This window comes from Dipodomys merriami, unplaced genomic scaffold (assembly GCF_024711535.1).
Source record: "Dipodomys merriami isolate MVZ:Mamm:240054 unplaced genomic scaffold, mDipMer1.0.p SCAF_11, whole genome shotgun sequence".
Classification (NCBI taxonomy): Eukaryota; Metazoa; Chordata; class Mammalia; order Rodentia; family Heteromyidae; genus Dipodomys; species Dipodomys merriami.
Window position 1 is genome coordinate 20468705 of NW_027202382.1, and position 15116 is coordinate 20483820.

The 15116-nt window shown below is 38.2% G+C and overlaps 1 protein-coding gene across 2 annotated transcripts in view; it reads left to right on the forward strand.

Annotated features, from left to right (window-relative positions):
- Positions 1-15116, forward strand: part of Plppr1 (phospholipid phosphatase related 1) — a 247761-nt gene that overhangs the window by 213557 nt on the left and 19088 nt on the right. For both annotated transcript variants that reach the window (XM_070005822.1, XM_070005830.1), the window contains exon 4: positions 2369-2501. In XM_070005822.1, the coding sequence (XP_069861923.1) occupies positions 2369-2501 (133 nt within the window). The remainder of the gene's footprint in view (positions 1-2368; positions 2502-15116) is intronic.

Below are 15116 nucleotides of genomic sequence, written 5' to 3' on the forward strand. Positions count from 1 at the left end.
TGTACTGCTTGTATTAGCTGGATTTACAGGCGTACACCACGATACCCAGCTTTTCCTGTCAAGACTGGGCCCACAAACATTTTGCTCAGAGCTAGCTATGAATCATGATCCTCCTGATCTCTGCCTCCCAAACAGCTAGAATTACAGGCATGAACCACCACAACCAGTTCTTCCAAGTTCTTTATGTGTATATGCTCCTATAGATTATGTTCTCAGGTAGATGAAGTCTTTATTCATCTTGGAATCTGCCTTTCCAATAATCTGGCAAGGTGTGTGTGTGTGTATGTGTGTGTGTGTGTGTGTGTGTGTGTGTGTGTGTGTGTGTGTGTGTGTGTTGGTACTGAGCATTGGGAACTGTCTACCCCTGAGAGCTTTTTGTTGTTGTTGTTGTTGCTCAGAACTAGTGCTCTATCACTTTGAGCTACCAATCTACTTCCCGCTTTTTGGTGTGTGTGTGTGTGTGTGTTTGTGTGTGTGTGTGTGTATGTGTGTGTGTGTGTGTGTGTGTGTGTGTAAGTGGAGATAAGAGTCATATTGACTTGTGTGCCCCAGCTGGCTTTGAACTGCTCTCCTCAAATTGCAGCCTCCTGCGTAACTAAAATTACAAACATGAGCCACCAGCAAAGTGCTTTTTTTATAATACCATGACAATAGTAATAATGATAATAATGACCATGTTGACACTGTTGTTATTGATTTGACAACAATAACAACTTCATCTCCTTTTATAGTACATGTTTGCTGTCACTGTTCCAAAAAATTCTCATATATATGTATATATGTGTGTATGTATTAAACAATTCATATTTATGTGGGTATATGTGCATATATGTATGTGCATGATTAAACTTATAATTACTGTTATCCTTATATCATAGATAAAACAACTAAAGCCCAAAAATGGTTAAATAGTGAGAAAGTAAGTTAAGAATCATTAGAGCCAATTTTGAATCCTGGAAAAGCTGTCTTCAGTTCTTTTTCTTGATCATGACACTTGAGCACAATAGTGACTCAATGAAAATATTTGAAGTACACTTGGTATCAAAGACACCTGGAGCCAATAGGTTAAGTGCAATATACTTTAACCACTGAAAGATTCATGTAATTGTAAAGTATGAGATACAGATGCATTGGAAACACAACCATTGGCCTCATTCCAGGGCTGCCTCAGGTACCATCTGTCTGCATGTGACCAACTTCCTGACACCTGTGTTTCCTTGCCCATAAAGGGAAGGAAAAAAGAACACTTATAAATGACTAGCCATATGTTTTTCAAAGTATTATCATCTTCATCCATTCAAACAGATGTTCCATGATAACAAATGGAATGTAAGGTATGGGAATTCTTAAAACATTGATCATTTATTTCTTAAAATCACAGGCCTATGAATAACAAAGGAAAACATAGTCTTCTTAAAAATGTTTACATTAAGTTGGAATGATTAAAAATAGCATATAATGTGGGAAGTTTGAAACCCACTCCCAGTTCTATCTTGTCCCATCTATATGCTTTTGAGGACATTTATTGACTACTTTCCAGAAAAACCAGAGTAATGATCCATCTCTAAGTAAGGGATCTTGTGAGCCTGTTGTTGTGCTAAAATACCTGGTACTGAGGTTTCAATAGATGCTGGGAATCAACTTTTTGTTCTCTATTGATGGACCTCAGTCTTTAGGCTTAGTAGTGGCAGGATTTGTTAAAAACCTATCTCAGGCCAATTTATTGTTTTAAATGGGATCATATTCTACTAGATTGTATAATAATAATTTAAAAATTAAGGTGAGATATAGACTGTGCTATCAAAGAACTTGCAATTCATGAAAGGACATGATGATTTAAACAGTGTGTTAATTAGCTCAAGGAAACAAGAGATAAGTGCCCAGTAAGTGCCGTGGGCAATCAACCATTTCAGTGTAGGAGAAAGGTACCACAGTAAATACAATCAAATAAGGACTTATAATGCAAACAATGATAATTTTTCCACATATTAAATAAAAATTCATTGTGATAGGATGTTTAGATAGAATGTCTTCTTAGATTCATTGGCTGTCTGAACTGTAATGCTGATGTTAAGTTTCAAAAATTCAGTTTTATCATGAGCTTTATCATAAATTCAGTTACAATTTATGTTTTGTATGACAGTTGAAATTAGTGTCATGCCCTGAACTCTATCTACTATGGTCAATTTGCTTTCTCTAATTTTTTCTGAAGAATTAAATACAGATTAGTATCCTAACTCCTCTTATCTCCAACATCATATCTTTACAAAGGACTCAATTCTCAGAAATTTTGTTTGAAAAAATACACACATATCTTCTTAATTCAACAACTCTCCAGCTTGACATTTCTTAAACATTCCTCCCCCAGATTTTTATTGGCGAGCTATCCATGTATTTCATAAAATCAACGAGGGAATCCCTGCTTGCTGAGGAGAAAACAATTCTAACTGGAGAATGCTGTTACCTGAACCCATTATTACGAAGGATCATCAGATTCATAGGTGAGTTACCAGAACCCGTTATAAGTTTACCCTATTCTAGTGCCAAGTCTGACCCTTGAAGTAAAGATTTCTAATGTTCTTAACATAACCTGCAGAACCCTTCATGAACTCAAACTCAAAAGGACCCTCAAAAGGTTATAGGATTCTTTGACTCAGACTCTGTTCATATGTTGTTCCTGCCTAGAACATCACATTGCTACTCTCTTACCAGAAAAGCTATCCAAAATTCTACTCACTCTACTCATTCTTCAGAGTGTTGATAAAACATTACCTGTATGCCCATCTAGGCAACTAGCTAATCTTGTCTTCTAAGCCCACACTGCATCTTTTACAGGCATTTACTCTCTTAATGCTACACCTAATGATTTGTGATTTTGGGAAAGCAAAGATTGTATCTTGATGGTCACATCAACAGCTTGATGAACAGGACCTGGCATATAGATTTTTCAATGTGAGGGATAGTAGGGCTGTTTTTTGGTTTTGTTTTGTTTTTGGATGAGTACATAGCAAACACAGTTAAATCACACACACACACACACACACACACACACACACACACACACACACACACACACACACACACATATATATACATACATACATACATACATACATACATATGACACTAGTTACAGAAATTTTGATTCTTCAATATTCATTTGCCTCATCTTAAATTACCTTTATTAGCATTCTTTGGCTTAGTTCTAGGATATTGAAGTGTATACAAAGAAGGCAGTTTCTGAGAGAAAGTCTGAGAAGTATATTCTAATATTATGTTGTAGGATTGGAGGTAGAGAAGTGGCAATGGTTCTGTTTGTCTTGAGAAAGATGACTTAATATTGCTCAGTATCTACAGGGGTGTCCTTTTCAGAAGATGAAGAAAATGTACTACTTGGAATCAAGATATTTTAAATGTTTCCTTTGACAAAAATTAAAGTAAAATAAGGTAGTAATAAAAATGAATTAGGAACATTATTGCAAAGAGCTTAATTGTCTTTTATTCTAGCCCAATAGTCACCAAAATACATACAATTGCCTTTGGAAAGCGACAGTTATTTTAGATAACTATTCTAATTAAGCTGAAATGACACAACTTTTCTCTTGTACTTTATATAATTATTCTAAAATCCATTATAAATATTATTCCCTAGAATCCATTATAAATATTATTTCCCAACTAATCAGATTCACATTGAACAAAAAGATAGTGGATTTACTATATATTGTTAAGAAAATACTGCTTTATAGCCAACAGTGAGAAAAAATGGGATTCTGGTAAGAGTTCATATTCCCTTCCTGAATTACAACTTGGCAGCATATTTTAGTAGTGTCAGAAATATATTTTCCTACTTTAAGGTAAGAAAAACAATGAAACATACTTCCCTTAATGTATACAAGGAAATTTGATGATACTGGTATGGGAAGGAGGATGGGTGAGAAAGGAGAATGATAGAGGTGATTATAATCAAGAATCATCCCTTACATAAATGTAGTAGTTAAAATGGACCCCCCCATACAACTAATTGATGACAATAAAAACAATGTTCTTTTAAACTCAAAATTCACTTTAAATAATGATCCTAAGGAAGCAGAGATAGAGAGTAATTTTATAGGCTAAAACTATTTTGTCATAATAAAAGTGATAAATATCTAACAAAATCCTTTTTAAATAATGCTATCAACAAAAGTTGCAATCTAAAAAATAATATTAAGATTGTCTATGGTATGTTATGTGAAAAAGTAAAAACTTGTCTATATAAATATAAAAATGATACAGCCAGGGCTGGGAAGGTGGCTCAGTGGTAGAGTGCTTGCCTTGCATGCCTGAGGCCCTGGGTTGGATTCCTCAGCACCACATAAGAAAAAAGAAAAAAGATGGAAGTGGCACTGTGGCTCAGGTAGTAGAGCACTAGCCTTGAGCTGAAGAGCTGAGGGACAGCGCCCAGGCCCAGAGTTCAGGCCCCACGACCGGACCTCTCCCCCCAACCCAAAAAAAAAAAAAGATAAAGCTAGTGTATAGTGGTGACAGCATTCAGGAAGCTAAGGCAAGAGGATTGTGAGCTGACTGCCTGGCAACATTCTATCTCATATGTGTGTGTGTGTGTGTGTGTGTGTGTGTGTGTGTGTACACAAAAGTTTCAGTTATCAGTTAACATTGAAAGCTAACTGATGTCACTTTAGTTATTGACTAATGTATGAATGATTTTGTTTTGCTTTCATATTGTCTTGTAATTTCCATTTGTTTAATCATGAATGTGTATAATTGTCTAAACAAAAGTATGTGTGACAAAATAATGATTATTGATCAACTAGAGGGGTTTCAAAATAGAGAGGAGAGGTGAAAATGGCCCCCCAAGCTCTCTCTTGTTTTCTCTAGTGTTCATTAGCTAGCCCTGATCCATGTCAAAGACCCAAATCAAATTTTAAATGAGAAAATGGGAAGGGAAAATGTTTAAATTAAACTATCTCCTCCAGCAAATGCTATTATTTACTGACCTTGATGGAAGAGGTTGAATTCCAACAATAAAATTTTCTCCAATTTTCTTTTCACATTAGGGAAAGCATGACTGGTCTTGTAGGTCTTAAATATAATCCTTCTTAGCTGAACTCATCTACCCTTTTCTAAACCATGGTATATTTTCTGAGGTGGTAATTACAGGATATATGGGAAGGGAGAAAAGATTGAACTATCAAATTTTACCGCATTTTGTACAAATAAAGGTAAGCAAATTAACAAGTTTTTGGACCTCTCCTTTTCCTAATTTCTCCCATCTATATTCCTTTCCCTTCCATAACACTGCCTCCCATTGTTTGGCAACAGCAATCCACATATTTACATTTCAGGAAGATAAACCCATGGCATAACATTGTTAGCAACAAAGACATAAAGAAGCCACCTTTTCCTAATTACATATATATACATACATATACATATATATATGATATATTAGATTCCATTAAATTCTACTCATTCAGTTGAGCACTGGTGTCATTTACCTTTAACCCTAACTTCTTAGGAGGTTGAGATCTGGGGATCATGGTTCAAAGCTAACCCAGGCAAGAAAGTCATTGAGACTCTTATCTCTGATACACCAACAAAAAGTAAAAAAATGGAGCCATGGCCCAAAAGGTAGAGTTCCAGTCTTGAGAAAAAAAAACTAAGGGACAGTACACAATACAGACACACATGCATGTGTATACACACACACACACACACACACACACACACACACACACAAATTCATTCAAATCAGTAAACTATTCTTGTATGTATCATTATGAATAATTATATTTGTACTTAATATTGAAAAGGTTTGATTTACATGCCATATCGAAGGCACACTAAATTAACTTTCCTTCTGAAATAGCTACTTTCTTTGGAGTCAATGAAAAAAAAATGCTGATGCAAACATGACAAGATTAAACTACCTATTAACAGTTAAAATAGCCTCTAAGACAGAAGCTACTTATTATAGTCTTTTCATTTTTATTTTACTAATATTTTTATTATCTTTAAGTAATTGTACAAAAGGATCACCATTCAACAAATCAGTTTTTGAGTACAATGCATCTTGATTGATATCCCCACTTTCCTCATTCTCCCCCATCCCTTCCAACCTAACCCCTGCCCTCAATTTTTCTAGTTTCATTGGGTATACATTGAATAGTATGACTACATTTTTCTCCCTTCCTTTCTTCGTTTGTCTAACCCCCTCTGTTTGACCCCCCCACATACACAACCTTCAAGTGCCAGTTTTCTGATATCTGTGTGGTTTGACTATAAGTTATTCATTACTTCTAATGGATCTGTTTAAGTGGTTTGAATCCTGTTAGCTCAATTTGGTACACTGATGTTATCTAGGAATGCATGCATTTCTGCCAGTTTGTTAGATATGAGTTTCACTCATATCTGTTGTGATGTCTCATATTCCTCTCTGATGTTATTTATTTGGATGATTTTTTCTTTTTCTTTGGCCAGGTTTGCTAAGGGCTTATCCATTTTGTCTTTTTATAGTTCAAAAAACCAACTTTTTGTTTTCTTGATTCTTTGTATAGTTCCTTTAGTTTCTAATTCATTTGTTTCTGATCTAATCTTTATTATTTCTTTTTGTCTACTGGTTTTAGATTTGACTTGTTTAGATGCATCATTAGAATACTAATTGATATTTCCCTAATTTGTTGATGTAGATGCCCATAGCTATAAACAACTTACAGTTATAGTTATATAACTTTTAGTTACAGCTATAACTTATAGCTACCTTAGCTGTGTCCCACAGGTTCTGGTACATTATGTATTTGTTTACACTGGATTCTAGGAACTTTTGGATTTCCCTTCCTATCTCCTCAATGACCCCTGATCAGTCAGTAATGTGTTGTTCCACTCTCCATGAGTTTGAGTGTTTTCTGTGGTATCTTTTGCTATTAAGCTCTAATTTTATTATGATCTGACAGGATACAAGGGTAATTTCAATACTCTTAAATTTGCTAAGACTTGCTTTATGATGTGTGCTTTTAGATCTATGGTCTATTTTGGAAAATATTTCATGCCTGCCAAGAAGAATGAAGAAGGAAAGAAAGAAAGAAAGAAAGAAAGAAAGAAAGAAAGAAAGAAAGAAAGAAAGAAAGAAAGAAAGAAAGAAAGAAAGAAAGAAAGAAAGAAAGAAAGAAAGAAAGAAAGAGAAAGAAAGAAAGAGAAAGAAAGAAAGAGAAAGAAAGAGAAACAAGGAAGGAAGGAAGGAAGGAGGGAGGGATGGAGGGAGGGAGGGAGGGAAATAAAGGAAAGAGAGACAGACAGACAGAGAGACAGAGACAGAGAGACAGAGAGAGAAAGAAAGAGAGAGGGAGAGAGAGAGAGAGAAGAAAATCACAGGCTTGGCTCAGCAATGGTGGCCCAGCATTTCTGATAAGCCATGGATCAAGGCCAAGCCATTATTCTGCACATTGGTTAGGATTTTTGTTTCCTTTTTCTCATCTTTCAGACATTAAGATTTAATATTTCTTGACTGACACTAAATTCTGACTACTTATAATTTGCCTGCTGTCTTCTCTTGAGCTGGATTTCCCTGTAGCTTTAATTGATCAGAGGAAGCTTTGACTTTTCCCTGTCACTACTTCACCACCTTCCAAGAATCCTCTGTTAAGGTCTTTTCATTGACTATCATATAAATATCTCATTATTGTTTCTAATGCTATTTCCAGTAAAAATTTAATTAAATACTAACCAAGACTATGCCATTTAGGTCAAGTCCAGGAATTAGATAGCACTGGACAGAATATCAAATGCCATAGTAAACAGTTAATTAATGTAACCCTAATTAATTGCCATAAATTAAATGTGATCTCAATGAAGCATGAATATTTCAAATGCAGCTTCAAAGGTCATGGTGTTTTACGGTTGTAAGAATTGATAGCTGGAGACAAGTTTAATGTCAGCCTTTTTGAGAATTAATTCTTCTGAGTTTTCAAAGTCATTTAAATGTATTTTGTTTGAAAAAATGACCTTTATTTGGTTTAATCAGTGTATTTGGGCTTTCATTTAGCTTTTATAATTGAAATATAGGCAAAGGACTAATTGTGTTAATTCAATTTTCAACCAATAATTGATTGAGTATCTATAACATGTACTGAATCATTTGTGAAGACCAATTAGTCAACCAAATGGAGTAAAATTTTCACTCTGAGTTTATATTCTTGTAGAGAAAGCCAGATATTAAAGAAAATAAGTCAGTCATAGACCCTGTCGGATCATATGTGTTGTGGACAAAATGTAACTGAGGAAATGAAATAAGGAATCACTGTATTCTAAATGGAGAGGAAAGCTCCCATAGTATGAGCATGGTCTGGAGTCAACAGTGACGTGAATGAAAGAACAATTGAGACAGAAACAATCCCAGGGGATCAAATGTCCAGAAAACTGGGCCAACTTCATGCGTTCACTGAAGTTCAACTCCCTTAAGTCATCTAAAAGTAAGTCACATCCTCCAGGCATCCAACTTTGTTTCTGAATCCTAAGTCCAAACTGTAAAAGAAGAATGTCAAGAGAAAGGCAAGATAAACAGACAAAAGCAGATGGCGACATTTCTAGAATTGAACAGTAGTAACAAGAGTTGAATTTCAGGTGCACAGATCAGGTGGAAAGATTCAGGATGGAAAGTAGGGGGGGGTTAATAGAACTCTAGTTATTAGACCCTATGAATTTGATACCAAGATGTTTAGTACTTCCCAGTAGGGAAGTGGGATATTTCCCCACTGTGCGTGGGATTCAAGAATCTAGGAGGAAGGATACTGGCTCTGCAAGCCACAGCATAGCCAGGGAGCAAATTCTACTTGGGTCTCAAGAAGTTGGGATGAAGTTGCTTTCAGATGCTCCCCTCGGTGCAGGAAATTTCCATTCTCTTTTAAATGTCATCCTCAGTGAACCATTTACACCTGAACAGACTCCAAAGCCAGAATTCTACAGGTTTCCCTAATTATTATAAGTACTGAGCTATTTGAGACTCTAGTGACCCTTTTCTGAAAGAACCTACTCATCACTCAAATTTACAGGCTAGCCTCTTTGTTCAGATGAAAGGACTAACCAAGCAGATAACTGCTTTATCTAGCACTTTGAAGGTTAGCCAGTGTGAATTGTAACACTTCAGTGAAGTTAACTGAATAAAGTAGTGTTTGTTACCCACAGAACTACACTGGACAGTTCTTTTTCTGCACAGGAGTGGCTTATACACTCTGTGTATTTCAGGATATATATAACAGCATCCTTGGCCTCTAATAAGCAGATACCTATACCATTCCCCGTCTTTGGTTGACATTTGGTGTCCCAAATGTCTGCACACATTGCACTACTTCATCCTGTCATGCTGAGGGTCCTCAGCTGAGAACTACTGCCACGGGCTTTAAGAACACAATTAAATTTTAAGTCTTTTTCAAAGTTATTAACTATTTCACAACAAAATTGTACATACTGGGGTACAAAAACAGTTTTCTGAACACCTGACATAGCTTTCTCTAATTTTTTTAAAGCCAATGTGTATTTGGGAATCTATTTAAATTACTATGGTAGGACCTAACAAAACTTACTGCAAGACGCATTATGCAGAAGATAAGAGGATCAGATCCGTGTGTGCTGATTACCAGCAATGGCACTGGGAGGCGTGGGAAGGAAGGTGTATGCTGGTGGGAATACTGGGTGATTTAGATCAGCTTCAGAACATTATAAACAAAGAATAAGACTTGAAGAATTCTGGAGGACCTCTGAAAAATTCAGATTTTAGGTTTGATGAGAATTAAACTTTCCTCTCCACGTTTAGTTTGCATCCATAACACATTTTCTAGTCTTACCTATATTCACATTCTCCATTTGGAAAAGTTACCATTGCTTCTAGAAACCCTTCTTCTTCTTTATCCAACCAGCATTTGGATCCACCTTTTCTAAGCAGGATTAAGCAGCCACTAAGTGGAAAGTGGCAAGGGTGCTAGAAGAGTGGCTCATGCCTGTGATCCTAGCTACTCAGAAGGCTGAAATCTGAGAGTCAGAGTTCAAAGCCAGTCAGGGCAAGAAAATCAATAAGAACCTTATCTCCAATTAATTGGCAAAAAGCCACAAGTGTAGCTGTGACTCAAGCGACGGTGCACCAGCCTTGAATGAAAAAGCTAAAAGACTAGCACTTAGGCCCTGAGTTCAAGCCCCCCATACTGGCCCCAAAAAAGAAAAATAAGTTAGCAGGGTCGAGAAAGGAAGTAAACCTTTAAGAAAACACAGAAGAGATGTATTGCAAGAAGAAGAATGAAGAAGACATACTTATTGGCTTAAAAATAAGTATTCAACTGCCTTTTCATTTGTTATTTATTGTGTTTTAAGTGGTTTACCTTTTATATTTATTATGTAATTAATCTTTATCTTCACTTTCTATGATTAGTAGTCACAGCAATGACAAGTGCAGGTCATTTAAAGAAAAAAAAGATGAAATCTCATCACAGTATAAAAAATGTTTTATTAATAAAAGCTTGAATAACAAACACATGGAGTTCATTCTTGCCTTGGCTTTTTAGAGTTATAGGTGTCTTTCATCTGATTTTAGAACTAATTTAATAACAACATCCTTTAGTTACAGTAGTAACATCTATTTAGAAATCACTTTTACAACGTGTGTTCATAACTTTTTGTCATTTGAATAACAACTCTGCAATGTAGGAACTCTTTAAAGTATATTTTACAAGAAAGAACATAATCAACAGGTACACAGTTGCACATTGAAGTAATTACCATGAAGCTCTGAAAAGCACAAAGATATGGAGCTTCATCATAAGATTTAGACCTTGAGAGCTTGTTTGGAGGTTCTAGCAGGGGAGCGCAGCTACTCATCTCCCCTTGATCGAAGACCAGTCCTCCTCTATCAGGGATGGCCATCCTCTTCAATGGAGTATGCAGCTTCTGGAACACTGGAGGGAGGGAGACTAGCCAGCTACATCAACTGAATCAACTCTGACGATAAATGAGGTGACAGATGTTGCAGCCAGATCGCCCTCAAAGCACAGCAATGGTGGCATAAAAGGTGAACTCAGTCAACAGTAAAACTCGCTAGACACTATGTTGAAAATGAACTACACAACTCTTGGTGAAGGGGGATCGAGAGGGAAAAACCTAGGAGAAAATGAGGAAAGATGTAACGCTGTTCAAAAAGAAACGTACTCATTACCTGACCTAGGTAACTGTAACCCTACTGTACATCACTCTTTACAATGAAATAAGAATAGGAAAAACAACAAACGTTGGTGGGGATGTGAGGGGGGACAAACGCTATTACAATGTTGGTTGAAATGTAAACTAGTGCCAGCTCTGCAGAAAGGCAGCTTGAAGATTCCTTCAAAAATGCATAAATAAACAAAACATAATAAGATTTGGACTCCTGCTACAACAGCATAGAAAGAAAAATGAAAGAGCCTAGGTCTGCTGCCCTAGCTCCAGATCCAGAAGAGGGAAAGGGGAAACGTAAGAGTCCCAGCTGATGCTGGCAATTCTAGCCACAGGAAAGTTTCACCATCCTTATGAGCTTACAGCACCTTTAATAAGTAGCCTGCAATCTCCACAGTCACCTTGCTTTGGAGAAGGATCTCACATCATCTTGCAATGAACCACCAGAGTGCTGTAGCCAGGAGCCATGTTGTGAAGTAAGCTATTATCTGAATTCGGACTATCTAGAGGCCAGAACCCCATCTCTGGGACTCCATGGACATCTCTGGGACTTCCCTGACCTAGCTTGGGAGAATAACTGCCTAGCACAACCAACTTGACTCAGCAACATGACTGTGACTTGCAGTGGGAGAGACAAATAATGTGACATAGAAAGGAATAGAAACCACCATCCTTGAGAACCAGGGTTGAAACCAAGGGTGTGGGCAGCCCTATTGAACTTCAACCTAAGGCAGACAGTCATGTGATTCTCATTGTACCTGTTCTCCTCACCAGTAGGGAGTAAGCACTACAATTCTGCTACTGCCCTGCTCACAGGCCAGTGAGGAGGTTTTCCAGCTCTTACCCTAACTCTGGGAATGCATGGCTGGCTTCAGCTGAGACCGACTGTACTTTTGGTTGGCCAGTACCACAGTAAGAGCAAAGAGGAGCAACACGGTTCCTCCCCTGCATAATTTCTGCTGCCAGCCACCCTGGCACTTTGTCTGATCTTATTCTGCCATTGGGAAAGGGAGAGCTGTGGTTCCTGCTACTACTTTTTCTCATGTAGCATCCAGGCCTATACCACTGACTGGCCAGAGAACAAGCACTTCATACTTCTCACTACTACTGCTACCACAATGACAGAGGGCCTTGCTCGCTGCAGAGCTAGCTAGAGTCAGCAGTACCCACCCCCTTATCATGTATATTTTCAGACATCATGTATATTTTAGTGAATAGCTGAGAGACAATCTAGTATGACAGGTGGTTGACAAGGTTCAATTTTAACTGGAAAATAAGGCATTCATAACCTAGTATAAAACATTCGGTCTTCTGTTTGGAGGTACCACCTCCAAGGTCACAGGCTATTTGAGGATGAAAGAAATGTCATTCTTTCTTTCCCTCCTTCCCTCACCAATCCCTGCTAATGATTGTGGCTACTTGGATCTGGGCTTCCTGATGAAATGTGTCTATATGGAGAGAAGTCTTCTCAGCACCCAGCAGTCTGGATATGTGTCTTGCCTGGTTCTAAAGGAGTCTGGGAATAAGTCCTATTAATCAATTACCAATTTTCAATGGCTTCCAAGATCATCAGCATATACAGATTTTTGACACTGCCACTCTGGAAGGAAAAGCACTGGAGCCCTCCCTGCCCTGATCCTGCAGAAGAACTGGGTCTCAGCATTTCATTTCACATCCTAAGATACTGGTGATGGAAGATCCTAGCTTGACCAACAGGGTGTGGTATCTGAAATTAGAGTGGTCCAGGTAAAGCCTGGGAATGAAACGGGAGATTTCAAAACTTTCCTCCTGCTCTTTCTTCATGCTTTGGCTTGCAAGTGTCAGCTCTTTTTGATCACAAAGAAAGGACACACTACAGTTTCTTCTGATGACCTGTGTCATCAGGACAGGTATGATGGGCATCACTGGTAGATGCCAAATCTCTTTGTCCTAATTTCAGGCTTTTTCTTTCCCCACTTGAAAACCCTTCCTCCCCTCAGCAATTGCTGTCACTCTGTTGTTCTCGGGCCAAGTTGGATGTGACAGGTCTCTAGGAGGAGGTAGCAATGCTCGATAGGAAATGTACTCATTACCTCACTCATGGACTGTAACCCCTCTGTACAGTATTTTTACAATAAAAAATATAAAAAAGAGTTTTGCAGGGCTCTTGAGCTGTATCCTGAAAGGCACAGAACACACTTCCCTCTGCATGTCTGAAATGTCATTTTGAAGATTTTGATCACCCAGCCCCGAAGGCCTGATGCCAGCACCAAGGCAGGGAGCACAGAAATGCCTTTCCCCTTCACTCCATCAGCAAGATCTGGCCTGGCTGTCCTCCTGTAGTGTCCTCATTCGCATCCTCTCTGCTCTGTGTTGGACCTGGCACTTTACCTTAGCTGTTTTGTTCAGGGGTGGTGCTCTATCACTTGAGCCATAACTCAACTCCCAGGGTTTGTTTGGTTTTTTTGCTAATTAACTGAAGAGTCTCATGGACTCTTCTGCCTGAGCTGGCTCTGGATCTTGATCCTCAGATCTCAGCCTCCTGAGTAGCTAGGGTTACAGGCAGGAACCACCAGCACCCAGCTCTGTGGCTGATTTTAGAAACTCAGTTTTCTCATCCTTCTTGCTATGAATCAGAGTTTGGAACAAACAAAGAAACAAAAGCAGCAGTGAATGTCTCAAACACGCAGCTCTGGTGAAGTGTTTTATATTTAAGCCTCGTGACTGCCGTAAATTCAGAATTCCCTTCTGAAATGCAATCAGCTCCACCGAAGCAAGGAAGGGCTGTTGATGGAACTGGAGGCATAAGACAAATAGAACCAGTGGGGCAAGGAGCATAAGAATGATAAATGGGTTAACATTCCACAGAACAGGATCCCCCTCTTATAGCATTTTAGCCAGTAAGCTAGGATACATAGTTAATTTTTTTAATCCTTTAAATCATACTTCACAATACAAGGCACCATAAATGGTACTTCACCAAGACCCTAAGGACAAAACCAGCTTTTTTTTTTTAAGTTTCTGAAGCTTACAAAACCATATATAAAGAATTCAGGGTTAGGTAGCAGGGGGTGGTCTAGACTTCTTTACCAAACCTCCATGTGATCTGATGCTACATCTACAAGTCACCATGGAAGATTTTACTGTCCCTTAGCATGGCCTGGGCCAAGAAGTTGGGCTCCCCAAGTAAAGGATTTCTAGCCTTTCTCAGGCTAGATCAAATGCACCACAAGAAATGTTGGGGAGGATAGTAAGGGGGGGGGATGGGAAGGAATGGGAAGGGGAAACAAAGGAGGAGGCAACGATGCTTGATAAGAAATGTACTCATCACCTTGCCCATATAATTGTAATCCCTCTGTATGGTATTTTCACACACAAAAAAAAGTGTTAGGAAAGTAGATGCCGTTAACCCATTGGGAGAAGCTGACTCCATCTAGAGGACGTAGAGAGAAGCAATGCTCAGCCAGGGCACATAGGACAGGGAAGGCAAGAGCTATCAGTCACAGAATGATTTTGGCCACCAAGCTGGCATTTCAGACAGTGATCCAAGGAGCCTAGAAATCCTTCCTCTCGAGAAGAACAAACCTGCCTTGACTAGAAGCACTTCTGACAGATGCAACTCTGGAGGAAAATACTGTCACCTTTCCTTTTATAAATCATACATTATCTTCATTTCCTGGAAAAGGATGTCTAGACAGACTGATGGGTCTTTGACAAAGCCAGAGACTTGGTCTTTGAAAATCTTGCTTGAGAATGTAAAATTTTTCCAGCCATTTGGACTTCAAGAACCCGGGGGTGAAAACTGCCAGGCATGATCAATGGATACCTGTACCCAGGGGTCAGAGCCTGTATGTAGAAGCTAGCTGAAGTTATTAAAAGAGCCGGTTCTCATTGTGATAAAGCGTGTTCTGGCAAAGCCACAGAAAGGAAAATTATAGCAATCA